This window comes from Chiloscyllium plagiosum, unplaced genomic scaffold, assembly GCF_037043375.1.
Source record: "Chiloscyllium plagiosum isolate Xiang-an unplaced genomic scaffold, Cpla_swu_hap1 HiC_scaffold_1, whole genome shotgun sequence".
Taxonomy (NCBI): domain Eukaryota; kingdom Metazoa; phylum Chordata; class Chondrichthyes; order Orectolobiformes; family Hemiscylliidae; genus Chiloscyllium; species Chiloscyllium plagiosum.
In genome coordinates this window covers 34,606,327-34,633,400 of record NW_028270139.1, presented here as the reverse complement: position 1 = coordinate 34,633,400, position 27,074 = coordinate 34,606,327, and the positions used below count along the sequence as shown (strand labels likewise).

Here is a 27,074-nt window from a genome sequence, read left to right as displayed (position 1 = left end):
AGGATCTTTTCACATCCATCAGAGATTTTCCTGCACATCCACCTACCTCATTTACTGTGTCTGTTGCTCTCAATGTGGTCTCCTCTACTTCGGGGAGACAGGATGCCAACTCATGGAGCATTTCCGGGAATATCTCTGGGACACACGCACCAAACAAACCCACTGCCCCATGGCTAACCACTTCAACTCCCTCCTGCCATGCTGCCAAGGGCATGCAGGTCCACTGCCAAATGAAAGCTACCTGCCACCTGGAGGAAGAAAGCCTCATCTTTCACCTTGGGGACCCTTCAACCACACAGCATCAACATCGACTTTACTAGTTTCCAAATCTCCCCTGCCCCTACCTCATCCCAGATCCAACCTTTCAACTCTGCACTGTCCTCTTGACCTGTCCTATCTGTCTAACTTTCTTCCCACCTATCCACTCCTCTCTCCCACTGACCTATCACAATTACTCCCACACCTATATCCACCAATTGCTTTTCCCCCTGCCCTACCCCCACCCTCCTATTTATCTGTCAGCTCCCTTCCCCCTGCTCATTCCTGATGAAGGGCATCTACTCAAAACATCGATTCTGCCTGCTGCTCGGATGCTGCCCAACCTGCTGTGCTTTTCCAGAGCCACACTCAGCCATGATGAGACTGTTGGATTGGGATAATTTGGTACCATATTTTGCTTGGATCTGTAACAGCAATATTAGAAAAGGTGTCCTTCTACAGTGTCACACCACAGCTTGCTATTTGCTGTTGCACTGGTCGGCATGCATATTAACAAGAAAATATGGTTATGAAATCTATAAACTATCCTCCTCGGTTTGAGAAATAAGAAAATCATTCTTGAAGCCCCTTCCTTAATTCAGTAAATTTGCCCTTGGGCTGTTCTTTGGTAATGTCATATTGTGATTTCAAGGACAAGGATACCATGTGACTAAAAAAGTTGCTTCCCTCTCAATCGATTCTTTGTTCCAAGTTAATTGTGTGCTCATTATTCTTCTCTTGAGGAGGTTTGTGGGTTCTGTAATCTTAACAATGAAGGCAAGGACTTGGAGACATTTAGATGTTCTTAAATTGATAGCATCTTTCCCTTTCTGATCCAAGAACAGTTGGTTCCCACTTTGTAACTCCTAAAAAATTGCATATCAGCACTGTTCCCTGACTGAGCCACTGGATTATGTAGTGTTATGGGAGTCTGTGGTGACCCTCACATTCTCACAGCATGATGAAATGTTAGAATACCTGATTATTTGGGAACTTTGAGTTCTAACATTCAGGCAGATGAGTTGTGAAGTATCAGAATCTCATCTATTTAGCAGGGGAATTAAAACAGCATATCCGAGAAATCACGTGACAACCTAAATGAGTGGTGAAGCTATCTGGTAAGCTTATTGCTGAAGAGGTTATTAGGTTGAGCTTTGATATTTGGAAGAAGAAGGACCAGAGGGGATTCAGTTCAGAAGAAAATATCCTGTCTAGCAGATGTCTTTTGAGAGGATGATATATGCAAAAGATTGGTCCTTAAACATGGACACATTGGATGAGATTTTCCCAGTCTTGTGGAAACAATTTTGGAGGTCGGGTATCTGGAAATCTAGAGGCAGCATTTTGGCTGGGCTTTGGGCAGATTTGTAGGAGGCTGACCTGGATGACAATGGTCTATGCTCTTCCAAAAAGCAGGTAGGCAGTCAAAGCCTTAATAAAAGACCGTTTTCATTGAGGGAGGTATGTTTTTTGTGCATTACACAGGTCAACAGCATTTGAGGAGCATGGTAACTTACTGCAAGAAGTTCACGTTGCACCATAATTAAGGATTTTAATCACTTCCTGTCAGTCATTCCCAATTCTCATGCTTAACATTAGTCGAGACTGATGCTTCTACTGCAGACGTCCCTGATACAACGGCAGCCACTCCCCTCCTATCAAGGGTGGTTTCAGTTTACTCCTGATACTTCTACTGGTCTCTCACCCACATTTTGAACATGGCCAGGCATGGGCTCCACTGATTGTACTTCCCATATTTGAAAGCTGGCCTCTATCCTTAATTAAACAGGGCTGTTAAAGAGAATCTCTAAACTGACTACCTTTCTTAATGTATCTACTTGTATCTTTTCTGGGTGCTTACTATACTTCCCACCCATGGTTTGCTTTCTACAATTTTTGAGTAGTATAATCTTACAGCACAGCTGCTTATGAATCATGAGATGGGTTTTTCCATTGATGCCATCAGTGTATGAAATTCACCATTACTCTTGAAATGCACATCACTTTGTTTGAAGTCATAGTGGTGAGCAGTTGTGTCTGCAGAACACTGAGAACAGGAACTAATGTTTTAAGAACTGAAATGAGTAACATTCAGGACTAAGAAATGCTGTCACATTAAGGAAGTTCTGTAGGTAATTTTCTGCAGTCACTGTACATCAAAATATCTTTATTTCCTTTACTTGGGTGAGTCGGTTGGAGTCAGCATAAAACATCCAGTCTGTTGAGATAACTTTACAACAAATTCACCAGAAACTCAGGAATCCAGTCACCACTGATCGTCCTCAACAGGAGAGAGACAATTGTTCAATTCACAATATCCAATTTAAAAGCCTTCAATCCTAATGAAATTCAAATGTTGGTGTTACGTGATTGTTAAGATCTGACCCATTTTAAAGGATTGGGCGTTAAAATCAGAGTTGGAAATACAGCTTCCTGCTCAAATTCTTTCTTTTCCCCAGTGAACAAGGACAGTCAGCCTATTCAGGCTGAATAAGGGTGTTTTGTGTGTCAGTCCTAGCCCATGAAATATAACTTTGGCACTCCTCCCATTATGGATCGTGTAGGACAATTAATTCAGTTATAATGCAGATCTAATAGATTGCAGTATACAATAGTTGATGTATAGGCAGATGATCCCATTCAGAAAAATGAGAAGTAAGAAACGAGACAACATTTGGAATTACTGGAAAAGCACAGCAGGTCTGGCAGCATCTGTGGAGAGAAATCAGAGGTAACTTTTCAGGTCTAAACCCTTCTGAGATGCTGCCAGACCTGCTGAGCTTTTTCAGTAATTCCAAATGTTGTCTCGTATTTCTTACTTCTCATTTTTCTGTATGGGATCATCTGCCCACAGATCCACTATTGTGTAATGCAATCTATTAGACTTTGAGATCGATGTTTAATCGAAAGAACTGCAGATGCTGTAAATCAGAGACGAAAGTAGAAATTGCTGAAAAAGCTCAGCAGGTCTGGCAGCATCTCAGAAGAGTCACAGACCTGAAAAGTTACCTCTGATTTCTCTCCACAGGTGCTGCCAGATCTGCTGAGCTTTATGAATAATTTCTTTTTTCGTCTCTGATTAACAGCATCTGCAGTTCTTTCGGTTTTTAGTAAAAAAAAACATGAGTTTTGTTTTAAAATAATAATTGACTACAATATTTAAAATATAGTTTAATTTATCTCTAAAATACACCTATAACTTAAAATGATAGTTAAACTCATACATTATTTCTAATAAATTATCTAAAAATGAACAATACATTACACTGTATTCCAGTTTCAATTCATATTTAAAATGTAAGTTAATTTTTTCTATACCTGATCATGTGTTATTTTTCCTTCTTGATGTCAGCTTGTATTATTTCCCTGGGTTGGGTATCTGAATGAGTTTTGTAGTGTTCTGGGGGCTGCCAACTAGGCCAGGCAGTTGGAAAGCAAAGTCACAACACTGTACCCATGTTCTCTTTGGGCTCTAGCTCAGACCCATTTTCTCATTCTCTGTGTTTGATGTGGGAGTTCCTCATCTGTGAGCAGTGCTACTTCCATCTCATTCCACACTGATGACCCATTCAGGAGTGTGAGCTGTTTACCCAACTGGTCCTGAAGGTTAGCTGCAGGGACCTCCACCTCTGTTTCACCAAAGCCAAGAAATTCTTCATCAACCTCTTCCTCACCGTCCTTGTTTGGAGCTGAGAAGGGTTTGGCTCTTGACTTCCAGCTTGTTTTGACAAGGTGCATTATATCCTTCAATGTAAAAAGGTTCAAATGATTGTAAGTGGTAAATTTGGGGAGTGATGCACTTTCCTGGAGAAGCTATCTGCTCTGAAATTCTCCTTGAAATTCATGATGCCTTAGTCGAGAGGCTGGATTTTATGAGTGGTATTCCTTTGCCCGATTGGACCTCTATGTTTTCACCACTTGTCCTCAGGATCTCAGGACTGGTTGTGGGGGGGGGGGGGGGATTAGATGGACAGTTTTCCACCTGCATCTTTTTTGAACTCAGTGCCTCCTGATCCAGAAAACATTTGGTAAAACAAGCCCTTGAATATCACCCTTACCGTCCATGCCTTGTTATTGCTCTTCTACAGTCTTTGATAGGAAGTTCTTACTCATAAGATCAAGTCCAGGTTTCCTGGACCTCTCAGTCGCCAACAGAATTAGCTTGTGGTTTACTGCCGCCTTATAGGCTGACAGGAGGATCACTCGATACCTGTGTTGCTTAAATCCTCAAGATTTGGCTGCCAGGGGTGGGATCAGGCCAAATCGTACAAAACAGTTCTATCTCAGGTATGTTATTCACTTCCTCCAAGCAAGCTTTCATGCCAGGGCATAGGTATTAGCTGCAGCTTCATCTGTAGACGTTATCTCTGCAGACATCTTGAATTGTTGGATCTCACGTCACCTCTCGAATCTGTTGGGCCAGCCATTACTAGCCAGAAACTCTGTCCATTCAGTCGATTGAATTTTTCTCCCATCTCCTCACAACTGGTCCTGTCATGGGTGTTCTTTCTGCCTGCTATCTTACAAGCCACTTCTCCCCATTTGAATCTAGTTTGGGATCACTGATCGCATTCACTGTCTTTCCAGCTATTTCTTCAGTGTCACTGAGAATGCATGTAAACAACCTCAGCTTGCTCTTGTCCTTGAGTCATTCTTACAGAGTCTTATACACCAGAGTCATGTCAGATCTTGGCTTGCAATTGCCACATCATTCGTATTCATCCCAACTTTACATCAATCTTGTAACACATCACTCTTACCCATCATTTCAATTCTGCAGAACAACTTTCCTTATCCAGATGTGTTTGTACAAACATCTGAGGCTAATTATCATTAATTTTGTGATAATTACCATGAATACTGCTGAGATGAGGTGATAATGGCTAGATGGGTTTATAACACCTCATTAATCTCATGATCATGGCACACGTTATGTCTTTCAATTAAATGTCTTCTTCTTCACATTTTTTCAACAATTTGAGATCTCTGTCTTGTATCCAAATTCACAATGTACCCTTCACCACTGTACTGGACATTGACTGTATTTTCCTTTCAAAAGAGTACGTAACAGTATTTCCAATGAATTTTAACTGATTTATAGTCAAATTTCTGTCAGAATTTTCACTAAAAAAGGAACATCCATTGTAATAGTTTGCAAAAGAATAGTTTGTCCATTGACAAGAGACACATTGTAGTTTGCTTGAAGGTTTGACTGAAGCTGCTTATATTGAAAAGCACCTCCATTCATTTGCATTCTTTACCAAGACTGAAGGGTAAAGGTTTAAGACATGACAGACAAATGTAAAGACGAAGCTTGCCAGGAACAGCTAACTTGGTTGACATGCACTTCACAGCTTTTGGGCCTCATTAGCTACAGGTGCCTGCTAACTTGGAAACAAAAACAGAAGTTGCTGGAAAAACACGGTAGGTCTTCAGCATCCATGGAGAGAAAGCAGAGTTAACATTTCGGGTCCAGTGCCCCTTCTTCAGAGCTGATGCTGCCAGACTCACTGAGTTTTTCCGGCAATTTCTGTTATTGTTTCTTCTGATTTCCAACCCCTGCAGTTCGTTGGGGTTTTTTTGTTTGCTAACTTGGACACTGTGAAGACATTTCTGCATTCAGGCAGTTGTGTTTCCTCGATGAAAATATTACTACATTTTCAGAAGCACTTCATTGGCTTAGATGTTATTTAAATGCAAGTCTTTCTTTCCCAGCCATTCTCCTTGATTTTAAATTGTTGTGCAAGAGAAGTAACTGCAAAGTGAGAATTTTTTATCTCTTGCAGCAAGCAGTTAGGGTGTGGAATTCACTGCCTTCAGTGTGGCTTTGGATTTTTTTTTGGATAGAAACACTAATCAGAATTACGGGGAAAAGGCAGGAGATTGGCACTACATTAAAATACAAAGAGAGACTGTGCAGAAATGGTGGACCAAATGGCTTCCTTTTGCCCCATAAACACTTCTATGACTTTGTGACTGTCTCAGAAACCATTCTCGCAGAAAGCTGTCTGCACCTAACTGCTAATTGTTGTAGCGACTATAATCATCTTTCCTCCAAAGGTGAGAGAAGTTTCGTTCAGCGTGTTCTATTTTGTGCTCTGACACAGGAAGTTCTGTTTCACTGAAGCATTGGGGAAAAAAATAATTGTAGCAAACTCACCATAACCATTGTGATTTTTATAAAAGGCCCCCTGTTCTTTCCTCACTCTTTGCATTTTTCATTCTTTCTCAAGTTTGCTTTTCTAAATGTTAAGTCTGTAGCACCATTTTAGGAATCATTTCTTTTCAGTCAAGTTCTTCTGGGTTTTTTTCCCTGCAATAACTTGACAACTTAAAGTGATCTGGATTTAAATTCAATGCAACAAGCATATTTGCAATGTATGTGATGCTTAAATTGCATTAAAATGAAACCTACTAACTTCTGCTTCCTTTTCAGTCCGATGGGACAGCTGTAATCATTGCTATATTCACCATTCTTCTGCTAATTGGACTAGCATTGCTATGGTGGTTCTGGCCTCTATGTTGCATGGTGGTGAGTATCAGTAAATTCACTTTGGGATGTTGTGTAAATTTTAGAACTCATTTGACTTTCACTGAGTACTCAAAAGTGTAAAGTGGATTGAATTGAGCATCCAATCTACACTAGCTTTTTATATATGATGCATACAGAGGGAGGTGATTGCCTAGTGGTGTTTTTGCTGAACAGTTAATCCAGAGACCCAGGTCATGTTTTGGGGACCCATGCTGAAATTCCACCATGGCAGATAATAAAATAATAATGATACTTTTAAATAATCTGTATGAAGAGTCTAATGATGATCATTGTTGATTATTGGAAAACTGCATCTGGTTCACTAATGTCCTTTAGGGAAGGAAACTGCCATCCTTCCCTGGTCTGGCCTACATGTGACTCCAGACCCACAGCAATGTGGTTGACTCTTAACTGCCCTCTGGGTATTCAGGGTAGGCAATGAATGCTGGCCGAGCCAGTGATGTCCTCAGCCTGTGAATGAATAAAAGCAAAACAGATGAATCAAAGCTGAAAAAGTTCAGCAAAACGGATGGTGTAACTCTTGTGCTAGCTTCATACTCGTACCAGTTGTAGTCAAAACCAATTCTGAACTGCGCACAATTCCACTTCATTGTTGATAGAATGTTATTCTTCTGCAAGTATTTAATAGATTCAATATCTAATACGCTGCAGTTCCCTTCCTCTACTTTGCTTCAGATTCTGTTGTTTTATGCTTAATCTCCATAATGGATAGAAGTTAGCTTGGGAACTGCCCTGGAAATTTAAATGCCAGAAAAGAATGGCGATGCACAACTTCATACTTATTCAGATGTAAAAGAATTGAGTCAGTTTACCAATGTGTAACATAAAGAAATTCTCAGCCAGAGCCCGTTGAATTTTAATCAAGGCATTTAATCTTTAAAACGCCGTACTGAAGGAGGGAAAGAAGCAGTTTCAGCAGTAACTTTCAAAAGAGAGTTGGATCGGCATTTGGAAAAGAGAGAAAGCAATGCAAGGGCAAGCAGAAAAAGCAGTGTAGTGGGATGATTTATTGCATCATTATATCATTGAATAATACCGATGCATTCATAGGGCTCAGAGATCAGTACGTGAGGAAAAAAGGAAGGGAAATCTATGGTGAGAGGGTTAATGAAGCGATGAGAGGATGGCTGCATAATTCAATAGGGTGAATCGCTAACAGCAATCCTGTCAATTCTTTGTAATTCAACAGCATTTTTAAAGGATCACTACAATGTGATGAATGGCCTACTCTATGTCATAATATGATGGTTGTTCTAAAAACCTTCTATTCTTTGGGGTGGAGTGATGATTAAACAAAGAAGAGCAAATTTGCAAAGTAACTGCAAGAGATGGAAAAACTATAGACAAGTGATAATGGGCATGTTTAGTTGTTCCAATATAGCCTGGGATAATAATAATGATAGAGAATAAGAAGATTTTTCCAAGATCCATTCAGGAGAATTTTGTCGACAAGCATATTTATTGACTGATCAGGAAAGTGGTATTGCTGTATCTGAGTCAAAGCATTCAAGTGGATAAAATATCTAAAGGAGTATTTGTGAACATAGTGCTGTAAGATTTAAGATCGCCATAGAAATGGACTAAGGTCCGTCAAGAGTTAAAAAATTAATTTGAAGAGGGCCAATTTTTGGTGGCTGAGAAACTATCAAGGTAAATTTGAATGAAAGATTAAAAGGCAAGACTGTACCTTTAAGATGTGGTGATTGTGGTGCAGTCCAGGTTAATTCCCACAAGGGTGAAAGATAGAGCAAACACAGACTGCAATCCATAAGACACTGAGAGAAACAGCAAGATGAAAGATGTGTATGACCGTTAATCTTAAATCTGAAATAGATCGTTTTTTTTGTTAAGCAAAAGTATTGAGCTCTGTGGGCCAAAGGCAGATAAATGGAATTAGGCTGCAAATCAGTCATGATCTCGTTGAATGGCGGAACAGGCTTGAGGCGTTGAATAGCCCACTCTTCTTCCTATTAGTAAAACCCACAACATTATGTTTTTATTAATAATACTTTCTACTGTTTTGCCACATTAACTACTTCATTCAACCACTGAAGGTAAGCAGATGTGAATCTTCTGATCGGTTCTCCTTTAAGAATCTGACTGCCACACTTCATTGGACAAGGAACCTGTCTCCATGTCGATGAAGGATGTGCCTTCATGAATATATTGGACAAGTATAGACTAATTTAGGAAAGCCAGCATGGATTTGTTAAAATTGCATTTAAACTAAGTTGATAATCTTACAAAGAAACTCTGAGATAGGTGATAAGGGAATGTAGTTGATCTGCATGTATGGATATCCAAAGACTCTTGATTCTGTTCAGGAGGTTGGGATTATCAAATAACTCTTACAGGGAGTCAGCATGGACTCAGCAGGTTGAATAGCTTTCTTTGTACTGTAACCATTCCATGGCAGAATATTCTGGTCCCATCCAAGTTGGAAACAGACCAAAAGCAGTTTGCTAGTTTTTCAAGCCTGTGCTTGGCACAGGCTACTTTTACCAAGGTCGGTTCAGACTGTAAGCCTGGACTATGGGATGGACAGCCAATTCGGCTTATTAGGAATAGTAGTAAATTTATTGAAAGGAGTTTGCCTGGGAATTTCTGACATAGGAAGGAGCAGATTGGCCATAGGCAAGCTAGTTGCCAGAGCTCCAGTGAGGCTTATAATCACCCTCTGCAACAACTTGCTGGGGCCTGTCAAGTTGGAAGGCTTCTGATAGGTTGTCCTTTAAGAATCTGACTGCCACACTTCATTGGACAAGGAACCTGTCTCCATGTCAATGAAGGATGTGCCTTCATGAAAATCCCAGAGTGACTGATGTACCTTGGGATGGGTTCAGGCTGTGGGAATAATCTTTCCCTGGAGGGAAGATTCAGTCCTGTGATTGTATTTTGCCCAGAGATTTATTTCTTGTGCAAGACTTACCTCCTAGCATACGGGCATTGAAATGAAAAATAAAAGCTTTATGCAGATTTTTAAAAAGATTTATTTTCTGTTTAAGTGAATTCACTGCAATGAATTCATTTTTTTAATCAAAGCTTCTGTACAGCAGAGCTTCCTGTCTGTCAGAGCACAAAACATAATGTATCGAGTGAAACTTAGCACATCTTAAGAGGAAAGATGATTATAATCACTATTGCATTTAACATGTAGATCCAAAAACAGCTTGCTGCAAAGTGGATTCTGAGGTATTCACAGAATCACAGAGTTGCAGGAAGTGTCATGGCGCTTCAAATAAGCATTATGACTTAGTGCCATTCTCCTGCCTTCTTCCTGTAGCTTGCATCTTGTTTCTATTCAAATAATCTCGAATGCCCTTTCAACTGAACCTGCCTCCATCACACTATTCAAGCAGTACACTTCAACCCAAACCACTTGTAACTGGAAAGGATTTTCTTTAGATCACATTAAGTACTTTTGCAAGTCACTTGAAATTTGTGCCCTCTTGTTCTCAAAACTTTTATGAGTGGGAGCAATTTCTCGCTGTCTATTCTGCCCAGACCAGTCTTGATTTTGAAAACTTCTAACAAATCTCCTCGTCGCCTCTTCTCTGTGAGGATAACAGTCCTAATGTCCTTTAGGAAAAGAAACTCTGTGCTTACCCAAGCCGGCCTAACCGTGACTCCAGACCCACAGCAATATGGTTAACTCTTAAATCCCTCTCTGGGCAATTAGGAATGGGCAATAAATACTGGCCTAGCCAGCAATACTCACATCCTACATCGGAATCTCTGAAACTTATCCTCAAAACTGATCATGTGTTCTAATCTTCCCAATGTGGCGGTGCCCAGAACTCAATACCCCACGTATTGATTTGTTTTCCTTTTCTTTAAATTTGTTCACGGGATGAGTTATTGCCCAACACTTATTATCCAGAGGCCTGTTATGAGTCAGCCACATTGCTGGGTGTCTGGAATTCCATGTAGTCCGGACCAGGTAAGTATAGCAGTTTCCTTTCCTAAAGGACATACATGAACCAAATGGGGTTTTCCGGACAGTTGACAATGGATTCATGGTCATCACTAGATTCTTAATTCCAGATTTTAAAAATTTGAATTCAAATCAGCCATCTGCTGTGACAAGATTCAAACATGGTTCCCCAGAACGTTACCTGGATCTCTGGATTAACAGTCCAGTAATAATACCACTAGGTCACTGCCTCCTCTCTCGTATAGAACAGTATATCTTCTTTGCCTCTATTATTCAGATACATAGATTTTTAAAACGCCACAAACAGGCACAGAAAATAATTAAGAAAGCTAATGGACTGCTGGCCTTTATATCCAGAGGACTGAAGTGTAAGGGTGCAGAAGTTATACTGCCGTTATGCAAAACTCTAGTTAGACCCCACTTGGAGTACTGAGAATAGATCTGAGCACCACACCTTAGGAAAAATATATTAGCTTTGCAAGGATTACAATGTAAATTTATAAGCATGTTATCCAGACTTCAGGAGTTACGTTGTGAGGTTATGCTTTCTCTAGAATTTAGAAGGTTAAGGGGTGATCTGATTTGGAGCCTTCAAGATATTAACAAGAAAAGACCGGGTCGATAAAGCTAAACTATTTCCAGTGGTTGGGGATTCTCGAATTAGGTGGCATTGTCTGGGATTTAGGGCCCGACTGTTCAGGAGAGATGTTAGGAAGCATTTCTACTTATGCAGGGTGATAAATGTTTGGAACTCTCTTCACAAATGACAGTGATACTAGACCGGTCGTTAATCTTAAATCTGAAATAGATCTTTTTTTTTGTTAAGCAAAAAGTATTGAGAGCTGTGGGCCAAAGGCAGGTAAATGGAGTTCGGCTGCAAATCAGTCATGATCTCATTGAATGGTGGAACAGGCTTGAGGTGCCGAATAACCCTGTCGTCTTCCTATTAGTAAAACCCACAACATCATGTTATATTAACAATTCTCTCTACTGTCCTACCACATTGACTAATTCGTTCGACCCCTGAAGTTAAACTGATGTTTGTAATTCTCCAGTCTTCTGGCACCTCCCTTGAGTTCAGGGAGTACTGAAAGATTATGGCCCTGAAGTTTGCACTATTTCTTTCATTGTCCTTGGATACATATCGTCCAGTTCTAGTGCCTTGTCAACTTTGAGCGCTAGCAGTCTACCCAACCCTTCTTCCTTTCCAACTTCAAACACTTTTAGTAACAGAGCTTCCTTCACTGTCACCACAGCCTGATACTCAACTTCAGTTTTCTTTATCCCATCATTTATACCAGTCAGTACTGCATGACAACAGAAAATTAAAATATAAATACTCATCACGCCTGTCAGCCTTTGTGGAGAAACTGAGTTAATATTTTGAGTTAAACGCATTGCTTCCTCAGGATTATTCTTAAAGTAAGAGCATGAAGAAGTAGAGAGATTAGAGCACAAAATCAGAAAATTGAATAAGTTGATTCAGACACGTAAAGAATGTTGCAGTGGAGATTTTCAGAGAGGAGGAGGCAAGAGAATTAGAAAAAGAAAACAGGCCATGCGAGACTTTAAACAGAATGATGGAAGATTTTAAATCTCTTTGTTGAGTGAACCAGTTTAAGTCAAGAAAGGTAGTAGAATGGGAATGTGGAAGTTCAAGGAAGGGACATGATATAGACAGGAGAGTTTTGGATGAGCTGTGGAGAACGGAAACCTACTTATTGCACTACTGGAATAATCAAGCCTGGAAGTGACAAAGACTCATCTGAAGATTTCATCCAGAGATAGTCCGAAAAGAAGCAATGGTGTAGAGGACATGGTTGTCTTTGTGAGAGAGAAGATATGGGTTCAGACGTTCAACTTGGGAATGAAAGAGACATTATTTTTCTAAATAAAAACATTTCAAAAATAGTTATTTGGAGCAGAAGTATGCCATAAAACCCCTTGACATACTTCACCATTTAATAAGATCACAATGCATGCCTGACCTTAACACTATTCCTATTTTTAATACTCCAGATATGATCTCACCAAAACTCTGTACCATCAACATCTCTTACTCTTGTAAACCCATCGCTTACAATTAAAGTTAATATAATATTTGTTTTCATAATTGCTTGCTGTAACTGCTGTGATAACATTTTGCGTGTCTTCAATAAAGAAACACAAATTCACATCAACAGCAACATTTAATCATTTCAACTGTTGAAAATATGTTCAGTTTTTCTAATTGTCCTTTTTTAAAACCAATAACTTCACATTTTCCAACTTTGTGTCATCTACCATTGTCTGTTTTATTACATGTTTTTGAATATTGCATTAAAATTTCATTATTTTATGTAAAGTCCATTTCTTCATCTGAGTTGTTCCAGTTCATGGAACCTGGCTAGAAGCTGCAGAAGTGCCAGTGGAGGACTTTGGGATGGTTGGTGTCATGGCACAGGTTGCCTGCAGTGCTCAGGGGTTGGGGGGTGAGTTCTGATGGGTGTACGAGCCCAAGCCCAGAAGACAGACAGAGGGGGTGAACAGGGCAAGGTTAGGGAAGGAGGTGACCTGGGCCTCAGCTTCACTGCATGGTGCAGCCTGAAAGGAGGAGAAGCTTGCAACTCCATCATGAACAAGAGGTGGGAACCCCTGATGGAAACCAGCAGGACCGGGGGTTTTGTTAGCTTTCTGTTCAGTTTGTGGAGTGAGCTGAAGACGCTGATTTTGGTTTCATATGAGGAAGTTAATGGAGATGAGAAGAGGGACAAGAGCAAAGAGAAGTTGTGAAGAGAATGTTTTAAGGTTTCATTTGAAAAGAAATGGTTGCTGGAGATCCTTGGGCTTTGATTGTATCTGTAACAGTGGAATCAAGCAAAGGTAGCCGAGAAGGGTGACGTTAGTGGGTGATAGTGGTCAGTGATATTAAGGTCTCCAAATGGTTCAGGCAGGGATGTAGCACCGCAATTAGAGTCATAATGAAAGCATTGACTACGTATAATGCTTTCAGTAAGAGAGTATCTGCAGTTCCCAACTAGGTGAGTGTGAAAGTGGAAGTGAACGTGGCCAAGGTCCCAGAGGATCAACAATGAGTGTGGACCTGGGAGTGACCATTGTTCCTCAAAGGGAAAAGAGCATTGGAGGTGAAGCATAGTAGTGAACATAGAGGGTACATTTTAGAAAAGGGAACAGCAGAAAACATTTAAAAGTTTCTTCATAAGCATTACAAGTTTTATACATTTCCAGGAAAGCTTATTCAGCTGAATTATGTAAACTGATAGGTTTGAAGTTTGTAGGCCTGCAAATTGAGGACACAATCGTCCTTGTGGCTGGTGTGTAGTCTAAGTCCTGATTCTCCATATATATTCCATATCTGTCAAAGATATTCAAAAATTATGACTATTGCATAGGAGTTACCTGTAGTCCGTCTGACACTCCTAAACGAACAGCTGAAGTTCTTGTGAACAGGGTCCTTCTGAAGTAGTAACACTTGTTCAATTAATTTTCACATAAATAGATATATTGAAGTCAATAGGTTTCTTTGATTTGACATGAGTGACCGGGTACTAACTTGCACAAAGTCTTATTAATTAATAGTCACAGGAAAATATACACCAGTTGGCTCTCATAGATGAAAAGGAAAAGGCACTGCAGTTGGCAACGAATAGCAGAAGTGGAATCCTTCATTTGTGTCATTGCTGATCCACAAATAATTTTTGTTTTTTATTTGGTTTCAGGTCATAAAAGATCCTCCGCCTCCTCCCCCCCCTCCAAAGGAGGTATGTGAATGATCCACTATGTGAAAGTGTTGTTGATAAAGAATAATGCAAATACCAAAGAAGTAACATTCATTTCCAGTCTTATGGTCTGAAGGTCTTCTAATAACTCTTATTGGTTAGCCTCATATGTGCAAAGACCAAAGCAGATATGTGTTCGAATATTATAAAGATAAAACTCAAGAACATAGGGGCCATTAGATTTCCTTCTGTCATTAAGTAAAATTGAGCACGATGTCCATCTCTTCCGTAAATGTGCTGCCATTCCCCCCTCTCCCCAGTAAGCCATCTCTTAGCTACTCTGTGCTTGGAAACTAATGCCCAATCTTTAACTTCCCTTTCCGCGGGAAAGTACACCTTGAGAGTGTTGGCACACCCAAACTCCATGCCCATCTTTCCTCCAAGTATATGTTTGTCACCTTGCAATCAGGTTTCTGACCCTGCCTCAGTACTAAAACTGTTCTTGCTAAAGTCACAAATGTCATGCTATATGTCTGTGACAAAACAACATAAACCCATTGTTCCTCATCTATATGGATCAGTCTGCAGCCTTTCGACACAGGGATGTAGCATCTTTGTCCAGTGCTTGCCATCCAACTGGGTAGGACCACTCCCATCTGGTTCTGTTCTCTCTGGTGACCCGACACGTTCGATTCTTGACTCCCTTCTATTTAACATCTGCGCGCAGCCCCTCAGCAACATCATCCAAAAATATGGCGTTAATGTTCGTATGTATGCTGAAGACACCCAGCTGTATATCCCAACCATCTCTCTCTCTCTCTCTCACTCTCTCTCTCTCTCTTTCTCACGCTAAATCTCTCTCACTCTCACTCTCTTTCTTTCTCTCCACAGTGGATATTAGATTAATGTCCTTGTTTTCCTGTTACTTGCCTTAAATTGTGAAATTACTTGTTCAGCTTTCTAATCTAAATTACTCATTCCTGATTAGAATGAAGTTACAATTGGAGCATCTACACTGTTCTTGCCTGATTTCTTTAAAACCATTTTGTTATAGGGATTTGTCTGTCTTTAGTTCCATGAATTTTTCATTGCTGTAATTCTGCGTATGGTCATTTTGTTCAACCCGTATCCTTAATTCAGTTACAGTTTCATTCACGTATCTAGCATATCACCGTTACATAAAGTACACCACCTCATACCCTGTTTTCTTTTGCAAGAACTCCATTCCATTCTCCCTCTTGCTCCATTTCGATCGTATCAGCTCTGATGTCGCCCACCTTCCAATATAGTGCCACTGACATGTCTGCCTTTTTCTTCAGCCAAGAATTCCCCCACTCTGATTGCCAAGACTCTAAGTCAGGTCTGACCCATTTCCTGTGGTTTTGTGCTGAATGTTTGCCTTTCTTCCCAGAACGGGAAGAAAAAGGATCCTCCTTATCCTCACTTTCCACTCAAAGAGTCTCCTCATTCAGAGGGTCATCTTCCATCATTTCTGCCGCTCCCAGCAGGGTATCACCATCAAATCCATTTTCCCCTCCCCTCCCCTCCACCATCAGTATTCGCATGGACTGTTCCTTCCCATTATTCCTACACTTCCACACTTAGAACATAGAACAGTACAGCGCAGAACAGGCCCTTCGGCCCTCGGTGTTGCGCCGACCTGTGAACTATTCTCAGCTCATCCCCCTACACTATCCCAAAATCATCCATGTGCTTATCTAAGGATTGTTTAAATCTCTCTAATCTTGCTGTACCTTCTCATGCAATCACAAAGAAAATTGTGTTGATGTTTAGTAAAGCCAAAGACACGTGTTCGTAGATTCATGTACGCTCTTATTTTGCAAGTTAAGAACATTTTGTTGTCTGAATGTTTTTAATATACAGGAACCTATCCCAGACCCCGTGCCAAAGAAGAAGTGGCCAACAGTTGATGCTTCATACTATGGCGGTAGAGGTGTTGGTGGCATCAAAAGAATGGAGGTATATTATGAAATTAATTTCTCATTACTGTTTGATTGAGTTGAAGAAATTAAACTTAACTCTGAATGTAGCTGAATATTTAACTTGCTATTAGTGAGGCAAAATTCCCAGGGAAGGCCTTGGTGCATATGGAGACACATTAGACTGAAACTTCCACCATTCAGAATCCCTTAAATCCCCAAAACCTCAATATTTTACAGCTTAACAAAATGGCTGAGGATAGTATCCCCTGTAAATATGTTTTTGTGCATTTTCAGAACTTGTAGGATTTGTCTTGAAGTCTATAGTGTTAGTTTTGGGCTCCACTTTTCACAAATGTGTTCTTAATACTATTCCACTCCATCTGAATAAGACATACATGTTCCTTTTTTTGGGATTTCAAGTGATGGATTTGTGAAATTATAAACATTTAAAAAATAACAAAAATATCTAACGGGGTGCGCTCGATTATAATACCTATAGTAACCCTTTAAAAGTGAAGGGACTATTATTGGTCGATTATGATTGGACAACCTTAATCAATATGGCCTATTAGATCGTTTTCAGAAAATAGCATAGATAGGTACAGTATATAAGGTGGTGCAGTGGTAGCGTTCCTACCTCTCGGTCGTCTGGCCTGGGTTCAAGTCTCACCTACTTCAGAGGTGTGTAAAGCATCTTTGTGTGTAAAGGTGATTAAAGAAAATCCTTAAATAATCTGTGACATGTTGTATGATAAATCTTGCATCCTTGTAAGGAAAATCATGAGTTTAGTCCTGTGGTTCCTAAAGGAATAGGGGGACAGAAGTGGGCCATTCAGCCCCTTAAGTCTGTTCCACCATTCTGTAAGGTCATGGCTGATTTGTGACCTAACTCCATATACCTTGGGCCCATATCCTTTGATGTGCTTGCTTACTATAATTTATCTTGCTCCAATTTAAATTTATCAATTAAATTAGCACTTACTGCCATTTGAGAAAGAAAGTTGCAAATTTAGAGGTGGAAATCAACAGCTTAATCTTTAGGGAGCAATAAAATAGTCATGAAATGTACTGTAAACTGTCATCAAAAACTTCTAATAATAAACATGGTTTGGCTCTAATGGTGTTAATTTGAGAATTATTTTTATGTATTCTCTTGTATTTTGATTTAAAAAAAAATCTTTTTTCGATTTCTGTATATAATATTTTTCTTATAACCAGGTGTCAAACATCGAAACACAGAAAAATAGGGGCAGGAGCAGGCCCTTCAAGCCTGTTCATAATTCATTCTGATCATGGCTGATCATCCAACGTAATATTTTCTTCTTCTAGCCGTAAGAACTATATCTGACTCTTTGTGAAAACATTTGATATTTTGGTCTAAACTGCTTCTGTAGCAGAGAAATCTGTAGGCTTTACCACTCTCTGGATGAAGCAAGTTCTCATTTCAATGCTAAGTGGCTTACTGCATCCTTAGGCTTTTGCCCCTAGTTCTGGGAATTTCCAGCTCTTGAGATCTTTGAGGACGTCTTCACTAGTCTTGATACCAAGTTAAACCATCAGTGACATGGTTAAGATTTTGAAGAGAAAAACCTCATCATTAATTATTTTGGCCAATCTAATATTTGGGCATCATATTTCGTCATAATTTCCTTTCTGTGATCTAGAGGAACAGGAGCAAGGAAATTGGTGTCTTTACTTGATATTATGCAATGAATCAGGTTAATTAATGATCGAATAATAAAGGAGTACCTCGGTAATAGTGATCATGACATTCAGTTGAGGGTGAGAATTATGGCTACAAGATTAATGTCTTCACAACCAAAGTATCTGAAGTGTTTGGGAAAGTAGATTAAAAAGGGACAGGAGTCGACCAGTGGCAGGCAATTAAAGAAATATTTCATACCTGTCTGTAAAGATATATTCCATTAAGATGGAAAGACTCAATGAGAAGGTTGCACCGTCCATAACTAACTAAGGAAATAAAAGACCATAACAAATCAAAGAAGCAAACCAATAGTACTGCGAAGATAGTTGGCTGACCAGAAAATTGGACAGGTCTTGGAAAATGGTGAAAAGTAATGATAGAGAAATTACAGTATTAGAGAAACTTATTTAGAAATAAATAATGCAAGTTACGGTGGTGAAATACAACAGTATTTTTTCAAAAAAGTGGAACTAAATTGAGCATTGGTTGTTTTAAAGGATACGACTGAGGATTTGAAAATTAAAAACAAGGAATTGGACTACATGTTGATGAAGTCCTGTCTTTACAATGAAAAACCCCAAAAAATGAAGTTAGAGGAAATTAAAACTATCATAAGGGATAAGGAACAGGAAATTGTATGAGAACTAAAGGCTAATAAGCCCTGGACTTGATAGCCTGCATCCTAAGGTATTAAAATAAGTGGCCAAAGAAATAGTAGATGTGTCAGTTGTGAAGTTCAAAAATTCCCTAGATTCTGGAAAGGCCCTAATGGATTGGAAAATTGAAAATGAGACACCTTCTTTCAAGATATGTAGACAGAAAGCAGAAAAGTATAGGTTAGGTAGCCTAACATTTGTCATTCGGGAAAATTCATTATGAAGGAGATAATAACAGCACTTTCAGAAAATTGTAATACAATCCAGCAGATCATGGAAGGAAAATCACATTTGACGCATTTATTAGAATTCTATGAGGAAGTGACAATCAAAATGGATAAAGAGAAATCTATGAAAGACATTTGATAAGGAACCACATCAAAGGTTACTGTACAAATTAAGAGTGAGCTCATACCTTGGGTGTTAACATATTAGCATGAATAGAGAATTTGCGTGGCACGGTGGCACAGTGGTTAGCACTGCTGCCTCACAGCGCCTGAGACCCGGGTTCAATTCCCGCCTCAAGCGATTGACTGTGTGGAGTTTGCACATTCTCCCCATGTCTGTGTGGGTTTCCTCCGGGTGCTCCGGTTTCCTCCCACAGTCCAAAAATGTGCAGGTTAGGTGAATTGGCCATGCTAAATTGCCCGTAGTGTTAGGTGTAGGGGGATGGGTCTGGGTGGGTGCACTTCGGCAGGTCGGTGTGGACTTGTTGGGCCGAAGGGCCTGTTTCCACACTGTAAGTAATCTAATCTAATCTAACAAGCGGTGGAGAGTCAGGATAAATAGATCACTCTTGTATTGACAGGTGGAAATCAGAGTGCCACAGAGGTCAGTATTGCGACCTGAACCATTTATGGTCTACATTTATAACTTAGATAAAATGGGAGGCGGAGATTTGCTGATGATAGGTCAAAATTAAGGTGTTAAGAGGATATAAAGAATAGTTCATGTGGATGAATAAAATGTTGTCACTTGGAGTACAAGGTGAGACATTGTGAACTTGAAAAAAAAAGAAGAAAGGAAAAGCAACGTATTATTGTAATGGAGACAGACTATAGAACTCTCTGAATAGCGGATCTCAGTATATTCTCCTTTCTTAGTATTTCTAGTCTGTTAGATACATTCCTATAAATGTGTCCAGCATCTGCAATCTTCACTTTCTCCCAGTTATTTTAAGTCCATGGGTTGTGGATGTAATGCATTAACATTTTGAACAGGATCTGTCATTAGATCATGACTAATATATCAGTGTACTTTTCCTCAAACAACATTTTTTTTTCTGTAAGGTCCGGTGGGGAGATAAAGGATCCACTGATGAAGGGGCAAGGCTAGAAAAGGCCAAAAATGCTGTTGTAAAAGTTCCAGAAATGGAAGAGGAACCTCTGGCTCCAAAGCCACCTAAACCTCCAGCTTCTAATCGTCCTCCTAGACCACAGTGGTATGATCCTATTAAGGTAATTTATCACCACCTACTGAGATTTATTCCATTCAATAAGAAAGCATTGTGTTTCAGCAGGGCCGCCATGATGCATATGAAACTACTTAAAGATTTAACAGTATGGTGGTAGAGGTGTATTGACATCAATTTTGATTATGTATTAAGAAATGTTGATGATTTTCTTTACTGTTAATATTGCCCAGAGAAAGACTTTGTGAAAAGAAAGACAAGACATAAAAAAGAGTGAGAATGACAAAAAAAATGAGAACCAGTTTACTTGATACGATTCATGCTGGAAATGTGTTGCTGGAAAAGCGCAGCAGGTCAGGCAGCATCCAGGGAACAGGAGGATCGACGTTTCGGGCATAAGCCCTTCTTCAGGAATGAGGAAAGTTTGTCCAGCAGGCTAAGATAAAAGGTAGGGAGGAGGGACTTGGGGGAGGGGCGTTGGAAATGTGATAGGTGGAAAGAGGTCAAGGTGAGGGTGATAGGTCAGACTGGGGTGGGGGCGGAGAGGTCGGGAAGAAGATTGCAGGTTAGGAAGGCGGTGCTGAATTTGATGGATTTGACTGAGACAGGGTGGGGGAGGGGAAATGAGGAAACTGGTGAAATCCGAGTTGATCCCTTGTGGTTGGAGGGTTCCTAGGCGGAAGATGAGGCGTTCTTCCTCCAACCGTCGTTTTGTTGTGGTCTGACGATGGAGGAGTCCAAAGACCTGCATATCCTTGGTGGAGTGGGAGGGGGAATTGAAATGTTGAGCCACAGGGTGGTTGGGTTGGTTGGTCCGGGTGTCCCAGAGGTGTTCTCTGAAATGCTCCGCAAGTAGCCGGCCTGTCTCCCCAATATAGAGGAAGCCACATCAGGTGCAGAGGATGCAATAGATGATGTGTGTGGAGGTGCAGGTGAATCTGTGGCGGATATGGAAGTTTCCTTTGGGGCCTTGGAGGGAGGTGAGGGGGGAGGTGTGGGCGCAAGTCTTGCACCTCCTGCGGTTGCAGGGGAAGGTGCCGGGAGTGGAGGTTGGGTTGGTGGGGGGTGTGGATCTGACGAGGGAGTCACGGAGGGAGTGGTCTTTACGAAATGCTGATAGGGGAGGGGAGGGAAATATATCCTTGGTGGTGGGGTCCGTTTGGAGGTAGCGGAAATGACGGCGGATGATGCGCTGTACACGGAGATTGGTGGGGTGGTAGGTGAGGACCAGTGGGGTTCTGTCCTGGTGGCGGTTGGAGGGGCGGGGTTCAAGGGCGGAGGAGCGGGCAGTGGAAGAGATGCGCGGGAGGGCATCGTCGACCACGTCGGGGGGGGACATTGCGGTCCTTGAAGAAGGAGGCCATCTGGGTTGTGCATTTTTGGAACTGGTCCTCCTGGGAGCAGATGCGGCGGAGTCGAAGGAATTGGGAGAATGGGATGGCGTTTTTACAGGGGGCAGGATGGGAGGAGGTGTAGTCCAGGTAGCTGTGGGAGTCGGTCGGTTTGTAGTAGATGTCCGTGTTGATTCGGTCGCCTGAGATAGAAATAGAAAGGTCGAGGAAGGGGAGGGAGGAATCTGAGACTGTCCAGGTGAATTTGAGGTCGGGGTGGAAGGTGTTGGTGAAGTGGATGAACTGTTCAACCTCCTCGTGGGAGCACGAGGCAGCGCTGATACAATCCTCGATGTAGCGGAGGAAAAGGTGGGGGGGTGGTGCCAGTGTAGTTGCGGAAGATGGATTGTTCCACATATCCTACGAAGAGGCAGGCATAGCTGGGGCCCATGCGGGTGCCTATGGCTACTCCTTTGGTTTGGAGGAAGTGGGAGGATTGGAAAGAGAACTTGTTCAGGGTGAGGACCAGTTCAGTCAGTCGAAGGAGGGTGTCAGTGGAAGGATACTGGTCGGTACGGCGGGAAAGAAAGAAGCGGAGGGCTTTGAGTCCTTCGTGATGGGGGATGGAGGTGTACAGGGACTGGATGTCCATGGTGAAGATAAGGCGCTGGGGACCGGGGAAGCGAAAATCATGGAGCAGGTGGAGGGCATGGGTGGTGTCCCGAACGTAGGAGTTCTTGGACTAAGGGGGACAGGACCGTGTCAAGGTATGCGGAGATGAGTTCGGTGGGGCAGGAGCAGGCGGAGACAATGGGTCGGCCGGGGGAGTCAGGTTTGTGGATTTTGGGCAGGAGGTAGAAGCGGGAGGTGCGGGGTTGTGGGACTATGAGGTTGGAGGCGGTGGATGGGAGATCCCCCGAGGTGATGAGGTTATGGACGGTCTGGGAGATGATGGTTTGGTGGTGGGGGGTGGGGTCATGGTCAAGGGGGCAGTAGGAGGAGGTATCTGCGAGCTGGCGTTTGGCCTCAGCGGTGTAGAGGTCGGTGCGCCAAACTACTACCGCGCCTCCCTTGTCTGCTGGTTTGATAGTGAGGTTGGGGTTGCAACGGAGTGAGTGGAGGGCTGCGCGTTCCGAGGGTGAGAGGTTGGAGTGGGTGAGTGGGGTGTGGGAGTTCAGGTGGCAGTTAATATCGCGGCGGCAGTTGGCTATGAAGAAGTCGAGGGCAGGTAGGAGGCCAGCACGGGGTGTCCAGGTGGATGGGGTGTGTTGGAGGTGGGAGAAGGGGTCGTCAGAGGGTGGGCGAGAGTCTTGGTTAAAGAAGTAGGCACGGAGGCGAAGGCGGCGGAAGAATTGTTCGATGTCACGCCGCGTGTTGAACTCATTAATCCGGGAGCGTAGGGGAATGAAGGTGAGGCCTCTGCTGAGGACTGGTTCATGACCTGCATCAGGAGGACAAACAGGAGTATTAGAACAAATTGGAAGCCTGTGGTGTTTTAGTTAGATTTTACTCACTCTGCTGGAGAGATTGAATGCTGGGGTGGATGTGGGAGCAGGCACAGATAACTGCCGTCCCACCACATTTATCCCAGTGGCAAGGATGGCATTGGTATTCTAACTTGCCAGTGGGCCAATTTAGCTGCTTAAGTGGATAATTAGTTCCAACTCAAGGGCCTCGTCCACCCAGCATGTGGCGGCCGGAGTGACCCTCTCCAGACAGATTTGTTTGCAAGTTGGTGTGAGGGGTGGGAAAGGCTAAGAGAGTTGCTGCTTTACAGACCCTTTAAGGCTTCTCGTAGAGCTCACCCTCCAGGGTTTCCTTGCTTTCCCTTGGCTTCACAATCCCTATTCCAACTCTAAGCTCAATCCAAAGCCTCACACCACTGTCTGGAAGGGTGACAGAGCTACCTGCATTCTGATTTGGTGGCATCTGTCGGAGAGGGACTTGCTTTCCTGGGCGGGGTATGTTGGAATTGCCACCTTGGGTCAGTGCGTGGCCAATTATACATCAAATCACTGTGGGGCAGCTGGGCTTCTCTATAACCTTCCCTTCCCAACTTCTTAGCTAGGGGATCGTTAACTCCTAACTTCTGTTTCAAAGCGGCAAAGATAATCAAAACCTTATATACTTTTCAGTGTTCTCTTAAATGGGTTTTCTTTTTAAATTGCAGGGAAGGCTTGATGCATTGTGGGCACTGTTGCGGAGACAGTATGATCGAGTATCCCTGATGCGACCCCAGTCTGGTGATGAGGTATTGTTTAAACCATTTCTGAGGTTGAAGTCTGAATAAATTTCATTTAGAAAGAATGTGCAAATGTTATTTCAGTGAGTGGGCAAGACTGTGGTTAATGAACCGTGGCCAAGGGATTTAAATGTGGGCAACTGTGATTTCATCCATTTGCACCAAAGCAGAAAGAACATGATGCAAAGGGAGAAGCAGTGAAGATTCAAAGAGACTTGGGGTTCCAGGTACATGTCATTAATATGTCATTAACAGGTACATAAAATAAAAGGCTATTGGAATGCCAACTTTTATCTGTAGTGTAAACAGTCCTGGCCATCAAACCTTTGCATCTGATGAAGGGTCTCTAAACTCAAAATGTTGATTCTGCTTTATCTCCAAAGATGCTGCCAGACTGGCTGAGTATCTCCAGCAATATCTGTTTTTACTTTAGAAACCAAACACTGGCTTTCGAGGAATTGCAGTATAGGTTCACAAGAATGTTACTGGGGCTCTAAGGCTTAAATTATGAATTGGAATTCAAAAATTTTAGATGATGAGTTGAAGGTTTCAACATGTAATGGAGAACTGATAGGGTTGTTTGTGAGAAACTACTACTGGCTGACCATGAGTTTAGGATCAGGGGAGTTATCCACAGCTTTGAGTCAAACCTCTCAGGAGTGAAATAAAGAAGAACATTTTTTCACCTGGATAGTAGAAGTTTGGAACTGCAGTTGATATGAGAGCAGTATTGCAAATGTTAAAATTAAGATTGATTGGTTTTTATACATTAAAGAGACAAAATATGGATTATAGTCTCATTGAATAATGGAACAGGTTCAAGGATCTAAATGGCCTATTCCTATTTTGGTGTTCCTAACAGCTCTATTGTGTTGCAGATGCCTTGAAATATCTTTGCTGTTATGTGTTGGAAAAGTGGGAGATAAGAAATGTTTAGAAAAAACTTATAATTATACATTAACTGCAGAGCAGTGATTCATTTTAGATTTCTTGTGCTCATTCAAATCACTTTGCTTGTAAGTAGGTTGTTTGAAATCACATCTTAAATATAAATGTTTTAATTGATTTGGAGGAGCCAGTGTTGGACTGGGGTGGAGAAAGTTAAAAATCACACGGAGTCCAGAACTAGAGGGCATGGGTTTTTTTCTGTGCTGTACATCTCTATGATTCTGTGATCAAATTGTAGTCCAACAGGTTTATTTGGAGGTACTGGAGGTGTTGTGTGATTTGTAACTTTGTTTTAATTGAAACTGCATGAATAGAAGACATAAACAAGTCAAATGAACAATTTGTGAGGAGATGTTTTCCTGAAAATCCTGTTAGTAGAAGCCATTTCAAGCTATTCAGGGCTCTCTAGAAGGATGGACTGATTCTATTGCAGTTCATGGAGCTCCAATTAAAATGTGTGGAAGTCAGGATGAATCTTATGGGGTTTAATGTCAAGGCAAACTGTGTTATGGTTATCACCTGCTGGTATTTCAGCTACCTTCTGTCAACACAGTATTAGGCAGTTTGGGATACACCGGTCACCCATGTAATTCATTGGCAACTTAGTATAAAATATAGGTCAATAGAGATGCAATAGTTTATTTCAAAATATACAGATTGAGCAAGAAACATTATAAGGGGTGGACCCAGTATACTTGGATAACCAGAATTGTTAAAGATAGTATCAAATTAAACAAAAAAAACCTATAGTTGTACAAAGATGGGTGACAGGACAGAAACATGGACAGAATAGAACAGATAACAAAGAAAGACCGGAAATTTATAAGCACGGAAAAATTAGAGTTAATCGAGAAAGCTGGGCAGAAATATGAAAGCAGATAAGTAAGAGTTTCTATAAATAATTAAGGGAAAATGTTAACAAAGTGAGCATTAATCTGATGGAAAGTGAAAGTGGAGAATTAAAAATGAAAAATAACAACTGTCAGAACAATTGAACAGGTATTTTGCATCAGTTTTCATTGTCAAGGATACAATTAACATTCTAGAAACAGTAATCAATCAAGAAATGGAAAGGCGGGGGGAAATCAGAAAAACTGCAACCACCGAAGAAGTGTTAGAGAGTAAATTGTTGGAGATGCAGGCTGACAAATGCCCAGGTCCTGGTGAACCTCATTATTCGGTCTTAAAAGAAGTGGTTCGTGAGATAGTTGATGCTTCCTTTTTAATTTCCAAAACACTTTTGATTCAAGGAAGATCCTGTTGGACATTCAGCAAATTCACTTATCCAAAAAGAGAGGGAGACATAAATTAGAAAACTGCAGACCAGTTAGCTTATCCTCAGGCATAGGGAACGTTTTAGAATCTCTTATTAAAGAAGTTGTGGCAGGGCACTTAGACAAATTTAAGGTAATCAGGCAGAATGAAAAGAAAATCATGTTTGACCAATCTATTGGAGTCCTTTGAGGACGTAGCATATGTCATGTGGAGGCACTCTACTTGGATTTCCAGACAGCATTTGATAAGATACCACATGAAAGTCGATTGTGGAAAATAGAAGTTATGTTGTTGAGGGTAGCATATTGGCATGCATCAAAGACTGGCTGACCAACAGGAAGCAGAAAGTAGGCGTACATGGGTCTTTCTCGAGATGGTGAGTTGTAATGAGTGTTGTGGCACAAGGCTCAGTTTACAATTTATAGTAATGATTAGAGAAAGGGACACAGGTGTGGTTGCTAGATTTGCTGATGGTACAGAGATAGATCAGATCATAGGTTTTGAAGAGGATATGAGGAGGTTTTCGAATTATATAGGTGGGCAAAAATCTGGCAAGTGGAGTAGAATGTGGGGTGTGGAATTGGCCATTTTGGCTGCAAGAATAAAAACGAAGCATACTATCCAACTGGTGAGAGATTACAGAGCTTTGTGATGCAGATGGATCTGGGCATCCTCCTACCTGAATCATAAAAAGATTTGTAAGTATTATAGTACGTATTTAGGAAAGCTGAAAGAATGTTATCATTTATTGTGAGGGGAATTAAATACAAAAGCATGGAGTCATAGTTAATTTATATGGGACGCTGGTACGACTATATTTGGAATACTGTGGACAATATTCGTAACCTTTTTTAAGGAAGGATTAAAATGCAATGGTGGTACTTCACAGAAGGTTTAGTATATTAATACTTGGATTGGGAGGTTTGGCTTATGAGGAAAGATTGAACAGGCTAGACTGCTGGAGTTTAGAAGAATAAAAAATGACTTAATTGAAGCATACAAGGGGTCTTGACATGCCTTTGCGGTAAGGATGGAGAAGATGACTAGATAATGAGAATTCTGTTCACAAGAGATTGTGAATCTTTGGAACTCTGCCTCA

General features: G+C 41.2%; 1 protein-coding gene across 2 annotated transcripts in view; it reads left to right on the top strand.

The window, feature by feature from the left end:
• The window catches only part of antxr2a (ANTXR cell adhesion molecule 2a), a 235,052-nt gene that overhangs the window by 124,237 nt on the left and 83,741 nt on the right, over nucleotides 1–27,074 (top strand). The window contains exons 12-16 of one of the 2 annotated variants that reach the window (XM_043696278.2): nucleotides 6,695–6,790; nucleotides 14,465–14,506; nucleotides 16,349–16,444; nucleotides 20,058–20,225; nucleotides 23,681–23,761. In XM_043696278.2, the coding sequence (XP_043552213.1) occupies nucleotides 6,695–6,790; nucleotides 14,465–14,506; nucleotides 16,349–16,444; nucleotides 20,058–20,225; nucleotides 23,681–23,761 (483 nt within the window). Of the gene's footprint in view, nucleotides 1–6,694; nucleotides 6,791–14,464; nucleotides 14,507–16,348; nucleotides 16,445–20,057; nucleotides 20,226–23,680; nucleotides 23,816–27,074 lie in introns of those variants that run through there. The other variant, XM_087985795.1, reaches the window with a different exon arrangement.